This window comes from Typha angustifolia, chromosome 10, assembly GCF_048772165.1.
Source record: "Typha angustifolia cultivar Huaian chromosome 10, ASM4877216v1, whole genome shotgun sequence".
Taxonomy (NCBI): domain Eukaryota; kingdom Viridiplantae; phylum Streptophyta; class Magnoliopsida; order Poales; family Typhaceae; genus Typha; species Typha angustifolia.
In genome coordinates this window covers 3,246,164-3,266,758 of record NC_133248.1, presented here as the reverse complement: position 1 = coordinate 3,266,758, position 20,595 = coordinate 3,246,164, and the positions used below count along the sequence as shown (strand labels likewise).

At 37.7% G+C, this 20,595-nt stretch overlaps 1 protein-coding gene across 2 annotated transcripts; it reads right to left on the bottom strand.

Annotated features, from left to right (window-relative positions):
* Positions 1-12,058: 12,058 nt before the first annotated feature.
* Positions 12,059-19,640, bottom strand: LOC140768310 (uncharacterized). Of its 2 annotated transcripts, none has more exons than XM_073108561.1 (3): positions 18,719-19,640; positions 13,195-14,413; positions 12,059-13,065 (listed from the first exon to the last, which is right to left on the bottom strand). In XM_073108561.1, the coding sequence occupies exons 1-3, from the start codon at positions 18,794-18,796 to the stop codon at positions 12,584-12,586; spliced, it is 1,779 nt and encodes a 592-aa protein (XP_072964662.1). In that variant the 5' UTR covers positions 18,797-19,640; the 3' UTR covers positions 12,059-12,583. The 2 variants fall into 2 exon arrangements, with proteins under 2 accessions (XP_072964662.1, XP_072964663.1); XM_073108562.1 differs by having other exon boundaries at positions 12,059-13,062.
* Positions 19,641-20,595: the final 955 nt, after the last annotated feature.

The window sequence follows — 20,595 nt, the reverse complement described above, 5'->3', positions numbered from 1 at the left end:
TCTATAATCCAAACTAAGTAATAACTACTAGAGTTTCTATCCAAAATATATGAGGCATACGGTGAAATCAACATGGTTCATATGGCAGAATAATTCTTATCGAATTTCTTTTGAGATAATTGAGTCTTTTTATGTTTCATTAATAGTTAATTAATAGTTGCAATTTGGTATGGATCACATAAGATAAAACCGTAATGTACCCATAATCTTAAAAAAGAATAAGAAAATGGTTGTGTTTGAGATGGTATCTAAGGCCTGTTGAGATCTTCTAAAATTGATAGTTTTGTTTGCTTGAATCTGCACGCAATGCTTTAGAATTTTTCAAACGATTGAGATGTCTTGAGTGGGATACTAAATAAGATATCAACATCTTTCTTTTTTTCTCTTGTTGTTTAATTGTGTCAACATAATCACCTGGTACTGCAAACTGACATTGCCATTTGGATGTATTCATTTGCATATTTGCTGAGTAGAAGTTATAAAAAAATTCAGTAATATTGATGTAATATTATGATGCATATTCTATTAAGAAAGGCATATACACATTTAATAAATTAGATATAGATTAGGGAAAATATGCACTTGGTAAAATTGTGCATCATTTTGTTTTAATGTAAAAGTAAAATGCATTAGAAAAGGGACAAAACTACCCCCCACAAAAAGAAAAAAAAAATACAAGCCTTGCTATGGCTGAGGAAATGTCAAGCAAAGATGCCCAAACTAAAAAAATGGATTAGATTTGGAGGTTGGTAGATATATCGTAGATATAGTTAGAAAGGAAGGAGAGAAAAAAAAAAAAAAACTGAGCCAACAATTACTTGATTACATTCATGAAAAACATGGTTCAAGGGAGAGTTGGATGAGCGACGCATCACGGTCCAATAACAAGGTACAAATAGTTCACAAGATTTCAGCTCCATCGTTAAGGTAGTTGATGAGAGTGAGTGAATCGAACTCAATGCAGATCACTCAGTAGTTCAATATAGACAAGCATACAATCAAGCTCGAAGGGCCACAGCCTCTGCTTGGATAGCATTAATATAGCGGATCTATTCCACACTAGCAAATAGAGGACATTCATTAGGGTCCTGAATGATGAAATTATTACCTCCCATGGAGTCCCCTTAGGTGTAAGCTCCATCGATATCAAATTTGTTCCAGTTAGGAGGGATAGGAAATAACCTAACTCAATGGGTGATATAGAAGAATCAGTTACACAAGGAAGAGGCATAATTATCTAGCATGGTCTAAATGTTTTACAAGATGATCCAATCATGGAAGAAAAGTAGGTCGAGTTCCTTGGTTTCCAAATTTGCCATAGGGTGCTCACTTGATAACTAAAAGGTTGAAACTAGATTGGTTGGGTTTGCAACAACTTGCCCTCCTCAAGCAAGCCACCCTTAACATAGGCCTAGTTAAAGGAAAAAGATAGATGGGAGCTAATGCAGTCTGAGTTCTTGAGGCTTTGAAAGGAAGTTTGGGTTCAAATCTAGATTAGGGCATGTGCACAAGGCCGGCTTGGTAGGGCTTTAGAGTGTATTTGGCTGTGGGAAGCACGTCTAAAAGTAAGAGATGACCGACTGAAAGTAGATGGACCTTGGGAATGTCTAGGACCACATAGGGCTTAGAAAGAAAATGTGGACAAGGGTTGGACAAGACAGGTGAACCCTCGAGTTTGATCTAGATGTGCATAGTCTTGGCCAATCCTACCAAAGAGTGTCTCAGCTTGTAGATAGTGAGTCTATGAGCCTTGAATGTTTGAGGGGTTGTTGCATATCCTTAGATAGGGTCTTGGCAAGGCATGGCTCAAGGAACATAAGGTTTAGAACTTGTATATGGAACAGGCACTCGACTAGCTTAAAAGCATGCATAGTCTAGCCATAGGAGGTGTCTAGGGATTTTATGACTTATGTATGTGGATAGAGTCATCCAGGAGGGTGCTCTAACACATGGGAGAGTTGTGAAAAAGTTGATTTGGACTTACGGAGTCCAGAAATAGAAGGATGGTCAAGAATATAGGGATTTAAGACTCTCGGCTAGAGGTGCACAAATCACATGCACTAGTAGGTGGGCATGTGCATGGTTTGGGTAGCTGCAACTAGTTCTATGGCTAGTGAAGATGTAGGGTTTGCTCTAGATAGAGGTGAGGATGATAGAGAGAGAGGTGGATGAGAGGACTCACGATGGGCAATGGTGGTGCTCAACTAGGTGGAGATGGCGGCTAGGAGAAGACTAAGCCAATGTTGTTGTTCTCTGGTTGGTGGTGGGGATGGTGGCTAAAATGATGGTTTTGACAATACGGGTGGTGATAGAGGCTAGATGGTAAAGTGGTAGGGTGGATACAAGATTGAGGGCAAAGATGATTTTGCGTAAAGTTGTACTCGATTATGAAGGGCTGCAAGCAAGGTGAAAGGAAGATGGCAATGTAAAGAGGAGATACGACTAAGGTTACGGTTGGACGAGAAGGGAGGAAGGAGAGGAAGGAAGAGAAGGGAGAATGGCTAGTTAGATTTAAGGAATAATTCTATTTAGACCCTTGAAACTGTCACCATTTTTTACATACACTACATGAACTTTTTTTACCACATACACACTTTGATTCAAAATAATTTTTAGTTTAGATGTTTGTATAGTTACCTTTTCTTTTCTTAGTTCAAGGGGTATATATAGAATTTTTTTTAATTTATTTAGGGGGCATATGTGGGTAATAAAAAAGTTTAGGGAGTCTATAAGAAAAACAATGATGATTTATGGGGGTAAAAGTAAAATTATCCATAGATTTAAGTTAAGCATGACTCGATTAGGGCTTGGTCTAGTGAAGCCGTAGTACATGGAGAGTTTGGAGAATGGTGGCCAATGGTTGGAACAGCCAACTATGGGAATGGAGGCTATGGAGCACTAAGGTTGTTCTTGGTTTGGTTAGGTGCCGGGCTTGGTGAAGTGGCTGCAAACTAGTGGTTGGCATGCTCAATAATAGTAAGGCTGAATTGGGCCTTACTTAATACTAAATTGATACAACCCGATGGTTGGACCAAATTGCTCAAGCTAGACCAAATTGCAAGCTAAAGTGGCATCGGGTATGGTCTAGAGCACACACATAAGTTGGTTGAGTGGGCCTTTGGCACATCTAAGCCTATCCAAACCTTGGAGTGGGTCAACTGAAGTGGTAAGGACCCTAGTAAGGGTTGGATCAATGCTGTCAGAATAAAAAAAAAATTGGGGTTGAGAGAGGAGGGTGCACGTGCTCTGCACGTGCAGCCCCTCCCCTCTCCCTCTCCGGCACGCGACGAGGCGCAGGACAGAATCGCGCCTAATCTGGATCGGAGTAGATTAGGATTTTTTTATCCCTAATCTATAAATTAAAAACCCTAATCTCCTCTCTCTCTGTTTTAACCATCTCAGCCCCCTCCCCTTCTCTCTCTTCTTCTTCTCCTCCTTCGTTTTCTTATCTTTTACTCACCGTCGGAGTCACGTTGTGGGATTGGATCGCCAGAGCATCGCCGGAGGAAATTGGGACCACCACACTCCTCCTTGGTGAGCCCTCTCTCATCCCTCTAGTTTAATTTAAATTTAAAGAGATAGATTAGAAATACCTAATTCGTGGAATTCGATCTCGTCGGCAAATCAGGCCGGTCGGCGGCTTCGGGTCGCAATCGAATCGTCACCGGAAGCTTCGTGCTCCAGGCCAGTATCGGTGATGTCTTCTAGGGAGCCCTTGTGGCTCCAATCGACGCCGGCCTTGGCATCGGCCGTCGGTGGTGAGTCCTCCACCTCGTGAGGACAACAGAGAGAGAGAGAGAGAGAGAGAGAGAGAGAGAGAGAGAGAGAGAGAGAGAGAGAGAGACATAGAGAGAGAGGGAGGGAGCCGGTCGTGAACCGCCGCCGGCAAAGTCACCGGCGGCCACTCTCTTTCTCGATCCTTCCCTCCCTCGTGTCGGACACGAGAAGGGAGAAAAGAAAATTCATGGGGATTGGTTGGCTCGGGTTTAACCCGAGCTACCCCTTTTTCTTTTAAATGCGAGTTCGGGTTCGGGTTTGGATTTCAGATCCACAAACCCGACTCGAACCAATTAAATTGGACGGGCTGCAAACTAAACCGCAGCCCAATCCTTTTCCTATTTGGCTGGGCCTTGGCCCAGCCCGATTAGTTTCTTTTTATTTGGGTCGGGCCAGTATTAGCCCAGCCCAATCCAATGGGTAAATTCAAACCCATTTTTAGTTCTTTTGGTTTTTTAAAATTTTAAAAATACTGTTATTATTCAAATTAAAATTTTGATTATTATTTATTATTTAAGGTGGTGATTTTTAGTACGTGAGCTAGAGATTTGAGATTTCGGTAGTCTTGCCTAGACTCAGGTGAGTGGGTTCACTCATATGTTTATTTTATTGTATTTCGTATCTTTGTCAGACCATGTAAATTTTTTGTGTGCAATTTATTTATTTCACCCTTATGTGTAAAAATTAAATTGTTGCAAATTCTGTGTGCGAATCTATTTATTTTATCCGTACGTGCGAAAATTTAATTGTTTTATTTTCTGTGTGCATTTAATTATTATATTCAGTGCATCACCATACTTCGTGCAAATATTAAAATTTGTGAAAAGAAAATTGAGACTAATATTGATACGACTTAGAGAACAGTCCTGGTATAAATCGTTTGCGATTTTTCGTGGTGATTCAAGTCTATCTAGAAGTCCAGGGGAAAGTCCTAAATTAGATCACTGCGGTGACTTTCTTAGGTGACTCTGGCGGGGTTAGAGAACAGTCCTAGGATGAATGAGAAAATTTCCTAAGTGACTCTAACTTCTCTCAATAGTTAGAGGAAAAGACAGAGTGTGTTGATCACAGGGTGATACCCTCTGATGACTCTAACCGGATCAGCTATGAAGAAAAGTCCTGAGCGTCATCTCGGGGTGACTTCTAGTTGATATGGATCCATAGGATTTAGACCCATTGAGACATATGACAGTATAAATATCAAAAGATGTTAATATATTGAAAACGTGCAAGGTTACAAGTTGTGACATCTCTCTATTATTATCATCGTTATTATTTAGAGAGCATGCTTATTGTATATTGTTATGGATATTATTGCTTTTAGTTTAATTTATTTAGCATTAATATGATTTAAAATTTATTTGGCTTTCGAGTGGATTCCACTCACTGAGCTATAGATGTTGTCTCATGGGTTCTATTTTTTTGTATTTGTTTATGTATTTCAGGTAATAATCAGCGGGGCGACTGAGCGAGATGTACTCGGACTCCACTTTCGTGTATCTCAAGCATATTGAGATGCATGGTCGGTCATGATTCCTATTTTGGGTCGTGACAAATGCTTGGCTTGAGTTTGGGCCTAGGCACGGCTTAGATGCAAAGGAGAGTCTTGGTTGGGCTTATGGGTGCATGCACAAGTTGGGCTGCATTGGCTAGACTAGGATTGCATCCAAGACTTAAGGGAGTATGTCCGAGATGAGAGGGTAGTCGACCAAGACTGAAACGTCTGTAGGAAGGGCCTACCTAAGGCTTGACCTAGGTGTGGGCTTGGGCAAGGTCCAGACGCAAGGAATAACCTACTGGTGGGTAGAGGCGTGTAGGCTGGGTTGGGTCGATTGGACCAATGACACATCCAAGTCTTGTAGGGGTAGTTTTGAGGTGAGGAGTTGGCCTACTAGGTTGAGGAAGGCCTTTGAAAATGTTGAACCAATGCTCAATCCAAGTGTGCGCTTGAGCAAGGCTAGGAACCTAAAGAATGACCCGAATATAGCTGGTAGGTGCACGCTCAGACTATGTTGGGCCAGGTGAGGGTTGGCTGGCTAGGATATAGGAGGCCTTAATAAAGGTCAGACTAAGGCTCAACCCAAGTGTAAAGTGGTTTTGGCTCATGCTAGATGGAGAGGATGGCTGAGATGCAATAGGTGCTCTGGGGCAGTCTGTGATGGTTAGAAGCGGAGATAAGGAATGGTCAATAGGGATACTAGTAGAGGTGGTGGTTCCATTTGTTATGCCATATCTTCATATTTGTATGACTTTAGAGGCAATAGGATAGGGTTTTGCACCTGTGGCTACATTTATGATTGATAAGACCTAGATTTATGTTACTTCATCTAGAGAAGAATGAGGTTGTTCTTCGATATGACTGATCACCATTCAGTAGAGAAGAACACATCATGGCTATCATGGATAAGAAATCAAGGGTTGTACGATAGGTCAGACGATGCCATAATCAGTGTCAAGAAGCTCCCTTTCATCGAATGTGTAGTTAGCATGATGAAGAACTTGACTTTTATACCATTGATGCAGTCCAAGTTTGGGCTTGGATCTAGACTAGGGTAAGTGCATGGGGTAGGCCTACTAGGGCTTTAGTATTTCTCTAGATGTGGGGAGCCCTTCCAAAGATAGGAGATGGCCAACAAAAAGTTAATGGACCCTAGGAAAACCTAAGGAAGCATAAGGCTTAGGGAAAATGAGGAATGAGGTAGGTGAATCCTTGGGTTACCAAATGGGCACAGTCTTAGCCAGTCCAACTAGGGAGAGTGTCTCAACCTATAGATAGTGAGTTTGTAAGCCCTAAGCATTTGAGGGATTGTGGGACAACCTTAGGAAGGGTCTAGGCAAGGTATGACTCAAGGAACACGAGGTTTAGGGCTTGGAAATAGAAAAGCTAATTAGTTAGCATAAAAACATGTATAGTCTGACCTTGAGAGGCATCTAGGGATTTTACTGCTTACAAAAGTGGATAGGCTTATCAAAGGGCGCCCTAGCACGCGGGAGAGTTGCGAATCAAGTAGCTTGTGCCAGGGAATATAGAAGCATAGCATAGAGTTCTAAGGATTTGGGACTGTTGGCTAGATGTTGTGGACTGCACATGCGTGCTAGGTACGTGGGCACATGCATGGCTTGGGGGTGGCTATAACTAGGGTTTGGGAGTGGGTGGTGGTGACCTAGCGTTTAGTCTAGATAGGAGTGAGGATGAAAGAGAGAGTGGTGGCCGAGAGGAGAGCTCATTGTAGCCCATGGTGGGTGGAGATGGCAACTAGGAAGAGGCTAAGCCAATGGTGTTCTTTGGTTAGTGGTAGAGATGGCGCTAAGAACATGGTTTTGGTAGTAGAGTTGTGATAGAGGTCGGAGATATAGAGGTGGTAAGGTAGAGGCGAGATTAAGGGCAAGGAAGCTCTGAGGTAGGGTTTTACTCAGCTATGATGGGTCACATGCAAAATGAAGGAAGAAGGTGGTGCAATTAGAAGGGGCGACTAGGGTTAGGGTTGGACGATAGAGGAGGAGAGGGAGAGAAGAGAAGAATGAGAGACTAATTAGATAAATTCAAGCATGACTTGATAAGAGCTACTTTCCACATATATATATATATATATATATATATATATATATATATATATGTATATATATATATATACTAACCTAACTTAATGGACTTGGCTATATCCCAACTTACAAATTAGACTCAAACTAATTAATAATGCAAATAACTGGACCAAATACAATAAGCAAAAGACTTGATCGGGACTTAGCTCAATCGACTTCAGACTCGAGCTAACTTAGACTCGGGCTTGGTCTAGACCATAACATAAACAAGACATGATAGCATCCTAAATGCAAATAGACTAGGGGAGCTTGAGGTAGTGATGGGAAAGGTCCTCAAGTTTTGTAAAATATCAAACATATCTAATGTCCAAAGGAGCATAGCGGAGAAAAATGTGACATTGGTAGGCAAACAAGTCAAAGAAACTTCCACATGAAGGTTTTAATGCAATAGGCAATAGAAAATACCCAATTGCACTCCTAAAGTAGGGAGGAAAGGAAATGAGAGAAATGCATGGAGGGATACTTGGAGGGAGAAATAAGCTGGCCCTAGTTAACAATTGAAAAAATGGACTTCCTAACACAAGAATGCCAACGGTGGAAAACACTGCACTTGGCAAGGATAAGATCGTCCCATACAAAAATAGAAGAGGACAACAACTCAAAAGCTTTCATAACTAAGGTCTTGAATGCCTAATCTAGCCTCACGAGCAAAGTAATAGACAAGCCCAAAGGGGAGATGAAATTCAGATTTAGCAACATTCAACGTTAATTGATAAAGGAGGAGTAGGCCTTGAGAGCCAAATTAATGCTATCAAGGTTGGCTTAGGTAGCGCTATTAATAAGGAGTAGATCGTCCACTATAATTAAATGACAAATTGACTGGCCTTTGCCCAATAAAAAATCCTCAAATGACACTCAAAATTGTGATTCATTTTACTTATCTCTCTCTCTAGAAAGGAACAAAGACATTAGATAAGCAAAATTTAAAGTGAATGTCACCTTATAATTTTCACACAGAACATGATACTAGAAGCATTGCTTCTATTTTTCTGCTACACCTAGGCTCTCTTTACATATATACGATAGAAGAGAAATATATATTAGTCTGTTGCGTTTACCTTGTGAAATTGAATCTTAGGGATAATATCAGTTGCACCTCTCATCCCTACCTAAAATTCATGAGCTATCTTAACATATTCGACTAATATTTCAGAAGAAGTCACTTTCTAAAGGAATTTGTATACCTCAACTTGGTTTCATTCTTCCAATAGAATGCTCCTTCTTTACCTTCATGACATTCCTTCCACCAAGTACTAGCAGTTGACCATAATTAAATAATACACCAACAGTGTTCCTAAGAACAACTCCAATTCTTAAACAAATTCAAACAAGTAACTCATATAAACTAATGATCATATAGCAATATCATATATGCCACCATTTTGAAGACTGCATCAAACTATCTCAAATTTAGGATTCAAGAACTTAGCAGCTAGAGAAGAGATGGCACTTGCTTTGCTCAAGTTGTTCTTCTCCGGTGTGGCTACTTTATCAAATTTAGCATCTTTTATAGTGTTCAACGGATCAGCTGTACTTGTAGTTATATTTCTCCGGCTCCTCCAAATCCCAGGTGTAATCATCAATTGTCTCTTGTGCCTATTCAAGGAGCAAGTGAACAACATGTTTAAAGCTTTGTTCAAATCTCTTGGAGATGGACTGAGTTCAGCTGCAAGTAGTGGATCGACAATTGTCGGAAATTATCTCGTCTCTGGAATGTCTAACTTCACGGCGACGGCGGTGAACACAGTCTCCGAGGTGGTAAAAGGTCCAGGGATGTACAACGTCTGCAAGGAGATTGGGAAGTCTTCATGGGAGATGGTAGCAAACATATCATCCAGTAATTGGGTTAACCTCCTAAAAGCTGCCAAACTTATCATGGAAAATGCACGTTAGTATCTCACAAAGACACCGAGTGTATGCTTTCCTCTTCTTATAAATATGATTATGTATCAGTACTTCTACCTCTTGATGCTACCCAATTCAGTATTTATTCTTTACAAAGTTACAAAATATAATAGCATCAAATATTGATATTACTAAGGCTCCATCAAGATAGCATGCATAACGATTACAATGTCAAGTAACTAATGTTATATTTGAATCCACAAGGGAAGAGTTCCACAGAATTTTTGTAAATAGATTCTCTTTTGAGTGATAATTCTAAATGGGATTATGTGCGTTCAGTTATAGAGAAATAGGACTTACAATATTGGAACATAAGCTATTAGAGTCATTGCATTTTGCATCTTGTATAGTTGATGCATTGTTGTTTCATGATTTTCTCTTGATTGAAAGGTTTTTACATAAATCTTTGTGCATGAGTTTGTTTGGTACTATGGTCTTACAAGACCTGATTACACATAGAGTCCAAGCTAAATTTTTGTCGATATGTTCATGTAGTAATGTTCGACAATAATAGAGAAATTTTTTACTTAATGCATCAAAAGAATTCATATGATCAATGGTTATATATTATGAATCTGAGGGCAATCCAAAATCAATTGGCGTGCAAAGCCTACTCATTGATAGCTAATCTTGAAATAAATTATTTACAACTGTATAATAACTATGAAGTTTCAACTTCTATCTCTCTCTAAAAAATCTCTCTTTTCTCCTAATTATTAGAGACTAAACAATTTAATTAAACATGTACCCACATGCTTAAAGGTTCATGGTCAAAACAGTGGATATAATGATAAGAATTGGTACTAAGAGCATGCTGGTGATTGTAATAAATAAGAAGAATAATTGCTCTAAAATGTAACCTAGAAGTGCCAACCAACCTCCAGCTTTGGCAGAAAAGAAGATTTCCAAAGAAAAACTTTCAAGGTTCAATATATAATCTAAAGTAAAGCCAACTAATTAAAAAAAAAAAAGATTTTTACACTTTACATTTTATATATTTTGTGATTGATATCTCATCTTTGAAGATTTTATAATCCGACACCTTATTTTTTTCTTATAATTTTTATTTAACACCACAATATTATTTTAATTAACTGATATTAGCTAAATTACTAAAATAATCTTACCTCTCTATATCTCCATTATTTTCCCCCAACCACACTACAATTATCTTCCTTTGTCTTTCTCCTCCTCTTGCTCATCTTCTTGCACCTTCTCTTCTATCAATCCCATGGAGAAGATAAGAGAAAATAATCTAATTAAGGAGACAAGGATAATTTAGATATTTTATAATGTATTAATATTTATAATAATAGAATATTACTTTGTTAATTGAGGGTACTAAATAAAAATTATAAAAAAAGAAGAATCGAGTTATAAGATTCTTGCAATGTGTGAATTAAAAAATAGATAAAATATAAAGCGTGATTTATAAAATTTTCTAGGAAAAAATAAGAATATACTAACAATTGGAAGGATTTTGTTCTCCATTCTTATTATGATAGATGCTTTCCTCTAAAAATTATACTTATAACCTTCTCCTCCCATTTCTAGCAAGATACCCTTAAAACTAGAGATAGTGTTAGATGTGGCATCTCTTATATTATAGCAATTGAGAATGAGGGAATTTTACAATTTATTTGTATTTAATTTTTTAACTTATAATAATAGATTCTAGTGGGCATCACTATTATAACAAAATATGTATAGACTATAAAAAAAATATATACACTCATTTTTATAAGCTAAATTAAAAAATTAAATATAATTAAATTGCAAAACCTCACACTGGAGAATGGACTAGCATTTGGACAGATAGGTATCTATCCAACCCTGTTCCCAAATACCAAGTGATGCCGCTATTCTTGAAGAATTTGAAGTGCTTGCTTCCTTGAAACAAGATTTTTATTTTTTATTTTTAATTAACTACTCTGCTGATCGAATTAGTTCGAGATTTAATGCACATGAGATTTTCTCGGTCAACTCATATTACAACTTCCTCAAAGTTTTTGGGCGGCAAGATCTTTTATCTCTATCTAGCAGAATATGGAGTTTAGCCCTTTCCTCTTAGGTAAAGAATCTCTTCGGCTCCTCAGTCTAAAGAAGCTCCATATAGGAGTAAGTTTATCCAAGAAGGGGTTCCTTAGCAAAGCTCTTTTCTCTCTTCACTCATTTTCTGTCATCTGTATATCTTTATAATCCTCCCTTCTCTCTTGTCCATTCTTCTCCTAAAAATATAATTGATAACACAAAACGGAGACATTTAGATTAAAGATCAACAAAGACAAAAGCAAATTTATAATAAGCACATGAAGTCTACACAACATAAGTGTAAACAAGAGAGCTTTCACACTCCAAGGTTGCCAAGAACAATATTTGACGAGTTATTAAAGTAAACACATGAACTAGAACAGTTGAAAGAATGAATATAATATTTAAGTAAGAAGAGAGGAAAAATGAAGAAAATAATAGTCAAATAGACCAAATCTAAGAATAGGTGCCAATGGGCAGAAAAGCCGCACTGGCATATGTTTCAGATATTAAACGAGATCAGCATTTAACCATGTCAAGAAGCACTTAATTATAAGTGGTTTTTAAGCTGATAACGTGACTCAATGCTTTTTGTGTAAAAAATCTAAGCTCTCCTTGATATAAGTCCCTTCTCTAGCAATAACTACCCTCACAAAATTGTAAACAAATTAATAAAAAGATTAAAAAAAAAACTGAAATATAACTAGATGCTTCCTTCAAAAGGAGCAAGATAAGATATGAATGAATCGTAATAGTCATTCTCTTCTTTTTTTTTCTCCTTTTCACCCGCTCTATTGTACATTTTGTTATGAAAAGATATACATAATACAAATCAAAATTGTGTGCCACTAAAGCAAGCCTGCTACTCCTCTCACTGATCCCAACTAAAATTCAATTACCGAATAGATGAAAAGATTCGATCAATTTCCCCAGTTCATGCTATAACTTTGATTAGTGCATTTAAAATGAATGTGTTTCTTCTCAAAACGATTCACTAAATTGGATATACACAAGGAGATGTTCAACCTTTCGCCCAAGTCCTGCAGGTCAGGCACCACCCCAATGGGAGCAACGAGTGGTAAGATATTCCTCCCAAGAGTACAGGGCAATATCCCTGGTACGCATTGCTGATCAACAAGTTTGAGCATGTATCCAAAAGAACAGCTGTAGCAAGTAAAGGCAACTATAGAAACAGGCTGTCTATCTTGCTGCCATACCCTTCAGGAACTTATGATCATCATTTACGGCATAACGGAAATGACAGGTATCAGAAAGGTATGACATAAGGTAAAGCAATAGCATCTGCTTCAATTTGTACTGCCTCAGCCCACACCAGGGGTGTTTCATCAACCTCAAGCTTTATCTTGGGCTTTGGTTGAAGGTGATTGCTAGCAAAAAGCCAGTTTTGGTCGTCAGATTCAGGCCATTCTTCAATTTTGGGAACAGAGTATATTTGGCTGAGATACTTGGAATCTGGATGAGGTGGTCTATGAAAACCTTCACCATTCTCAACAGCAACTACAGAAACTGGAACCTTCGTGTCAGTTGGAGGTTTCTGAGAATCTGCAGTGCCATTTATATTCTGTTCCCTATAATTTAGTTGTTTCTCTGCCTTGATATTACTTAAGGAGCCTGGCTTGCTAGAAGAAATAGGTGCTGCAACATGAGATGACGGCAATATTCTACCATTCTCCACAGGAAGGTTGGAGGGGGCTGTTCTTGGGAACTTGGCAGGCTGCTTGTCATCTTCTGTATCACATTGCAAATGTAACTATGAAAACTGGAAGAACAGCTAAAAACCGTAAAACATATCGCACTCTAAGGACAAGAATATCGGGCAAAAACAGAAAACATCTATAGAAACCAGAGAGAACTCACCATGTAAGAAACCATTTGTCTCAAAGTACTTCCTCTTCTTGGAATTTTCATCAGTACCAGCATTTTTTCCATTGTCCTTGTCAAGGGCTAAGGACTTTGGATTATCAATCTGATGATTTTTACTACTTTCTCTAGGTTTATCATGTTCTTTATGTTTTTTGTCACCTTTCTCCTTTGTTTTCTCCTTTTCCTTCTCTTTGCGTTTCTCCTTATCCTTTCTTTTTTTCTTCTCATCACGATCCTTACCCTTGTCCTTGACTTTTTTTCTGTCATCAGCTTCTCTCTCTTTGCACTTTTCCTTTCCTTCATCCCTTTTTTCTGCATTTTTATCCAGGTATTGGTCTGTTCCAACATCTCTTCCACGTTCCGAAATAGTACACTGCAGAAGACCTTTTTCCTTCTCCACCACATTTGCAAGACCCATGCCCTCAATTTTCCTGTGAATAGAATTGGAAAAACTTTCTGCTGGTTGCCCCTTCCCATCATTTGTTCTTTGCACTTTAATACTTGTATTTGGAATAATTTTGTTAATTGTGCCACTCCGGTTCCCTGCAACAGCTGCAGCAAAAGTGCTGTCAGATCTCTGTACAGAACTAATAGGATTCTCCACCGTTTGGTCCACTCCATTTCCTCTTTGTCCTGTATTAGTGAGGCAAGGGGCCAACTGATAGCTTGATCCTCTTTCCTTTTGCATTGAAGTTTCAGGGTCCAAGCCCTCTGATTTCCTTTGAATTGAAATAACAGCATTATTAGTCTGTTGTTCCATCCCAACATTCTTTCTTTGTGCAATTCCAGAAGAGATAGGAACCATCTTACTAACAGTAGCTCGTTCCTTCTCCACAGCAGTAGCAGCACCAACATTTTCAATGCTTCTATGAAGTGAACCAGTCTCAACCAGTCGGCTTGCTGCTCCTTTTTCTTCATCTCTGATCCTCCTACCCAACTCCACTTTGAATTTAGAATTTTTGGCTTCCTCAGCTTTCTGGCTGCTCTCTCCAATCCTTTCTTCATGGTTAACCTCAGTCTGCTTTCCAGTCCTTTCTTCAGATGTCCGACTTTTATCCTTGTCCTTGCCCTTTTTCTTGTCCTTATGTTTTTCTTTTCGGTCTTTCTTCTCTTTGTGCTTATCTTTACTTCGATCTTTGTCCCTCTTCTCTTTACCTTCTCTTTTTTCTTTTTCCTTCTTCTCCTTCTTATGTTTCTTCTCTTTGTGCTTCTCCTGAAAAGAGTAGTTCATTTCAGATTTAGTAACAAGTTAAGCATAAGGTGAGCAAACTAACCATGATATGAAGAATGGAATAATTCAGATAATTTAGAACAGAAGAGAAAAATAGAATCAGGAGACCTAATCCCTTGTAAACTGTTCAGTGCTACCATCCCTAACCAAAGCTGACGGATTAGGGATTCAAGAGCAATTTACAATCATCAGAATGGCAGTTATCTAGTTATTCAACAGTCATGAAATAAACATCTGATTACTTGACGTCCAACGAGGTAACCGTGGAATAACATTTTAAGATATAGAATGGAGTGAAAAGAACTAAATATAACATTTTAAGATCTTGTGTATCGGAGATATAAATAGCAACCAAACAGGACCAATTCAGGGCCTTAGAGATGCCATGTTTTTAATTCTTCAAACATGGTTAATGATGAAGAATTGAATTAATCTACAAAGCAATTGTCTAGTTAATAGTTCTTATTCACATGCCACCTTTTCATCCATACATTCTAGTCTTTTTTCTTCTTGACCTCAAATATCTTCCTTAATTTACTGTGCTATAATTTTCTCTTTTGTCCACCTTGAATCCTATTCCTAGCTAGCTTAAAACTCCTGGAATTTGGCTGCTTCTTAAGCCACAAAGCTATACATGAATCTTTTACTTTATCTCCTTTAGAATTAGAACAATCTTTTGCACAAGAATAAAAAATATTTCTTTTACTTCTTGTTTTTCTTTTCTTTACATAAACTTTTCCATTTATATTATAGGATCGGACGCTTGACCTTCTTTCAGTCTCCAAAAGATTAGTTCATGCAAGCCAGTCACCATTTTATGTTCAATTAATGACTACTTTCTCTGTTAGCATTTGTTTGGGCGTGAGACAAAATCCTCAACATAGGTCTTTCCTGATAAAGATCTTCCAATTCATACCAAATCTTCACCCAAGGATGTAAAGTAGAAAGATGATAGTTGAATGTAGTTTGCATCCCTAACAAATAGGCAGCAGTAAGAAAAAAGACTTCCTTTTGGCAGTTCAGCAACAAAATACAATAGACAATATTTAGTTCCAAATAACCCCCCTCCCCGTAAGCCAGCACCAGCAGACATTTATTAGTGACACCAAAAATAGAGAATACAATGCTCAGAAAAATTAATTTGTACAATTATAAAACATAACTGGAGGTGAACAAGTAAAATTATATGATAACAGGTAAAATATACTTGTTTAAAGTTCATCATTCACCAAGCATCACAGTCAAAAGGTAGTTCATGAGTCAGGGTTCTCCAAAACTCTAACTACAACACACGAGAATAATCATACTATGAATCCAATGAATTGTATATAACGTTTGAATAACAAAGATCCAAAACGGAAAAAGAGCCAAATTTAGCTGCCAAGTGAAGATGCATACCCAAATTTAGAGACACATAAGACAGTTCACTAGGAAATTTTTAGATATCTTTAAACTTGAGAGATAAGTAAAAAAAGAAAAATAAAGGTTAATAACTAGCAGATGAAACCCAGTTACCAACTAATCATTTGGAATACTGCTTTCTAAAGGAAAATTAGAAAATAATAGAGAAAAAAGGATGGATGTGAAGTAAAACAAGAAAAGTCACAAATGGTATGGTTGTAAAATCACAAGATAGCATACTTAAGATCTTGAAATGAAATAGTATGTTTTATTGATTCAAAAAAAGCTAGAGATGAAAAAAGGACTAGTTTTATTGACTTGAGCTTGGCATATCATTCAATTCATAAACCAGAACTATTATTCAACTTAAATGAAAGGACAAAAAGAAAACCAGAAACACCAAATTTCATATTTTGAAGAATATCAATATTTTCAACATTCCATATATACTAGACAGTTCAATCAATAAAAAGCTAAAAGGTTCCAAAATAAAATAGCACGCAAGAATCAATATTTTCTTTAACGCAAAAATCATCACTAGATCAACACTTACTACCACAGGTGCAGCATAGATAAAGAAGGTACCAGAATAAAATGACCCAGTGAATGCTAGACAACAGACGACAATATCAAGCATAACGAAAAGTGTGCACGCAGAATAGGTGTGTCAGATGCAGTTGTAAAAAAAAAATCACTTAACCATTGTTGTTATTCACCCTGCCAAGCATAGTTCACTGATATGGAGAAACTTCAGTTAATCAACTACCAAGCAGAATTGCAAATAAACTATTTTGAACACAATTCTTTCAATTAATCAGTTACGAGAATTTAGCAGAGGATATGTGAACCTTTTGTATGTTGTGCCAGCCCCTTATGTACATATTCATTCAAAGAATCATTCCAACATGTGGAACATGTTGAATAATATATTAGGAAATAATATAGTGTGACTATAACCACACTGCTGCAAACAGAATTGTCATGTGTAACTATTGCGAAGTCAAATGCGAGAGGATGGTCCCCAAGCAAAAAAAAAGTGAAAATGTAAATAGTTAACTTTAGACTCTTGGTTCCTCAATTGGCTTAAATTTTCTGTTGGATAAGGGTTCTAAAGTTTGTATCACACCATCTTTTACTTGGACTAGGACCTCTCGTGCCTCATTAACAATTGGAATTAGTGTAGATAATTTAGCGGCCGACTTGAAGGTTCCAGTCTCATGGTAACACAATAGGTATGCAACTGGTATAGCTAGGCCTTAGGCTGGGGCATGACCACAGCGGATTGACTTGCAAGCTCAGTTACACTTACTGGATAAAATAAATCGTAGGTCGGGACAAAGGTGCAGATTGATGTATGAGCTCAAATGAGAGGGTTTCTATTGATGCTTGAAGAATGAGCATGAAAGATCTGGATCATTTAAAATGCGTAGGACAATGGGAAGAAAAATTTGGCTACATTATTTTCCATTCTAATGGCTGAATATTGTTTAACACATAATCACGATAAAGTTCAAACAAGTAATACCTCTTTTAGGACTCTTGCTTCTAATAAAAAAATGATATAGAGAATCGATAAAGCCATTGAACATATGACAAGCAATCTTGAGTATCAAATCATTATTATTACCATCCTAATTCTTACCTAATATGGGTCCGGCTACAAAAAGACAATGCAAAGCTACCAATTAAGAAGATCCTACAAAAGAAACAAGCAAGGTTCAGTCTATGCAATACTGCCATAAATTTAAAGATCTCTAAGATCCTACTGTCTTTGTTAGGAGGGAATCTAATTTCCCAATGACAATTTAGGATAAGAACAATTTCTTAATTTCCTTAGACTTGGTAATATTGAAGGAAATAAGATGATATCTTGCACTAGAAAGAATTTATCACATACCTAAGGCAAATAAAAGCTATGAAGAGCTATCAACAGACAACATAATATAAGGAAAATTCTGTAAAACTAAAATTCTTGACATGGCAGAGTTGGCAAACTTTTAGGATGAAGATGTGGCATTAAATTCTGCTAAAATAAGGATAAGAGGGAACTTTGAGAATGGAGATACTCAAAGCTGGGATTACAAAAACAAACAACGACTAGCTACAAATCCAAACTCCATTCACTATTTTTGAAAATCTAAGTTGCACTATGACAAACCAGCGTCAACAAACCTCATTTATCAAAAGATAGCAAGATGCTATTGAAGAGCATGTCTTTCTATTTCATGTGGTTCTATGCATCAAACTACAACTAACAAGTTAGGAATGATTTGGTGAAGGAATCACTGTATTTTCCTAAGAATAATATATTGGACATAATAATTGTAACTAAAGCCAGAAAGTTTATCCTAGCCTAGTGTTTTAAATATGACTTAAACCTTCTCTATGTTGAACACAAGTTGCAGAAATTTCTCAGACCAGAAGATCATCCCAAAGTGAATAAACCCAAGTATTTCAATCATCAAGCAACTTGAAGACATGTTTAGTACCTTCCATTTAGATATCATATCTAAAGCTGCACAACTCTAGGGAGGAGCAAAATCACAGAAAATTAGAAATATGTCAAGTAAGTAACAATCAATTATATTACAAGCGTCTCCATTCCAGATGGAAATGTATCAATGCTTGAGCTTTTCATCTCTTCAACGAGGTCTCATCATGAGTATAAGCTTTTTTGCAACATAGTTAATACCTTATCCATAGCAATAAAGATAAAGGATCAAAGAGGTCGGGCGTAACATCTTGTCCTCATCTAATATAGTAAGTACTTTCATATATATATGTATATATAAACCATTAATGGATGTAAGAATCAGGTGAACAGCCAAAGAGTTAAGCTAACAAGTGACAGGTAATCTAATTAAAACAAACTTGTAAGATATGAACCTTTTGTAACAAGTCTGCGTGCACGCTCCTTGGAACTTTTTCATATCCTGGTGGAGGAAATGGAAAGCAGCGAGACATCGCACGGTGGCCCTGGATAGGATATAATTCCTAGTTTCCAGTACAGCAGTTCCAGGAAGGGAACAGCCTGCCAATCATACACTTGCCCATGCACCATGTCCTTGCACACATTTCCAATTTCAGAACCTTTCTACTGCCAAAGTATCACGATTCGCCACCAAGATCAACAAGTCAAAATTCAAAAGGTTAATTTTCCTAGAAAACAAAATCCTCAACCCTACTAGTACTACAGCAAGAAAAACACAACTCCAACTCGAATCGAACCCCGACTACTCTAAGTCACCAGCCGAGTTGCCATGCCCAACACAAATCAAGATCTGGGTTTGCGAAATCAGCATCATCCACCTTCAATACTCACTTGAAGAGATTACACCAAGACTGCAGCGAAACCGCGATGGTTTTTAAAGTGCAGTCCTCTTCCATCTCCTAAACCATGCGTCCAACCCCAAGCAAGAAAACTACACCGACATCCCCTCGACGCAAGAAGCCCAAATCCTATCGATCTAGCCGGAGGAGACGAATCCAACTGAGGAAAGATGGGGGTAAAGAGAGGGAAATCGAACTCTATCCAAGAAGAGAAGTACAAAATACAAGGGGAATGGGATCGGGGGGGATCAAAATTTCCTCCTTTGAGCTGCGGAGATCCGGAACTGGGGAGAGAAATCTCCCATCTATCTCTCGCCCTCTCCACGATTGATCTCGGGATAACTCTATCCGGGTTCGGAGATCGCTTATTCCGGGTGGTAATCCGAAGGTTTTATTCTCCTTTTCCGAGGGGGGAAGCGGGGAAGCTGCGGCCCCTTTTGGTCTCTCGCTCGCTGATCAAAAACCCCAATGGGGGAAGACAAGGCAAGCAAGAGGTGCAAAGGGGTCGACGGAGGGGTATTTATATCCCGTAACTGTGGCTAAAACTTGGGTATATTTACTATCCTTACCATTTCTGGAGCATTCAGATCGCCTGTAGAAAAGGATGTAGGAATGTTCTGGCGCGCGTGTTTTGCACTCCTTCCATAGGTTTGAAGGCTTCTGGTGTAAAAACTTCCTGCATCGATGCATGTAGATGATCACATTAGGGGAATAGGTTGTTAGTGGGGGGAGCCACATAGCACATGGCAAGTGTTTTGCAATAAAAATATGAAAAAAAAACATGGCAAGAGTTGGGTTGTTTCTTCTTCTTCTTTTTTTTTCCTTTTTTTTTTATTAGTTTCAGTCTAAATGTGATTTTAATCAAATTGGGAACCCAAATGTGGCACCAGTTGACTAGCTTAGAGTCTTAGAGAGGAGATTTGCTGAAAGAATAGGATGAGAAAATAAGAACAAAGAGATAACTTGGTTTGAAAAATAGCTTCTGGAATAATTTTATACTTGTACATCAGAAGTTATATCTATATAAAATATTATAAAATATTATGGTGTTTATTTGAGAAAAAAACAAAGAAAGTTAAGAGAGAAAAATTGAATTAATTAGAGAGATTTCTTTGTAAGAATAAAATAGTAATTAATTAATTTAACAATAATTGATGGAGTAAGAGAGGAGAGAAAAAGTATGTGTTAGTAAAATAGTACTGAGATAAACGATTGTTTACTTGTTATTCTATTTTTTTTTTCAAATTTGTTAATAGAAAAATATAAGGTGGCAATTTTGGATCTGACCCGACAACTCAGTACGAGTTCGAAGATGGCATTTGGATGTAGTTTAACTTTCAAGCCCGGTTAATTACTCTTATTTATTAATCTTGAATATGATATTTTTAAGTCGGTTTAGAAAAATTAGATATTTAATTGTAAATTAGGATAAT

Coding starts and splice junctions, on each gene's coding strand:
- LOC140768310 (XM_073108561.1), bottom strand. CDS start 18,796: ATGTCTCGCTGCTTTCCATTTCCTCCACCAGGATATGAAAAAGTTCCA. Junction 14,414..18,718: donor ACGCAGACTTGTTACAAAAG/GTTCATATCTTA, acceptor TACTCTTTTCAG/GAGAAGCACAAAGAGAAGAA. Junction 13,066..13,194: donor GACAAATGGTTTCTTACATG/GTGAGTTCTCTC, acceptor AATGTGATACAG/AAGATGACAAGCAGCCTGCC.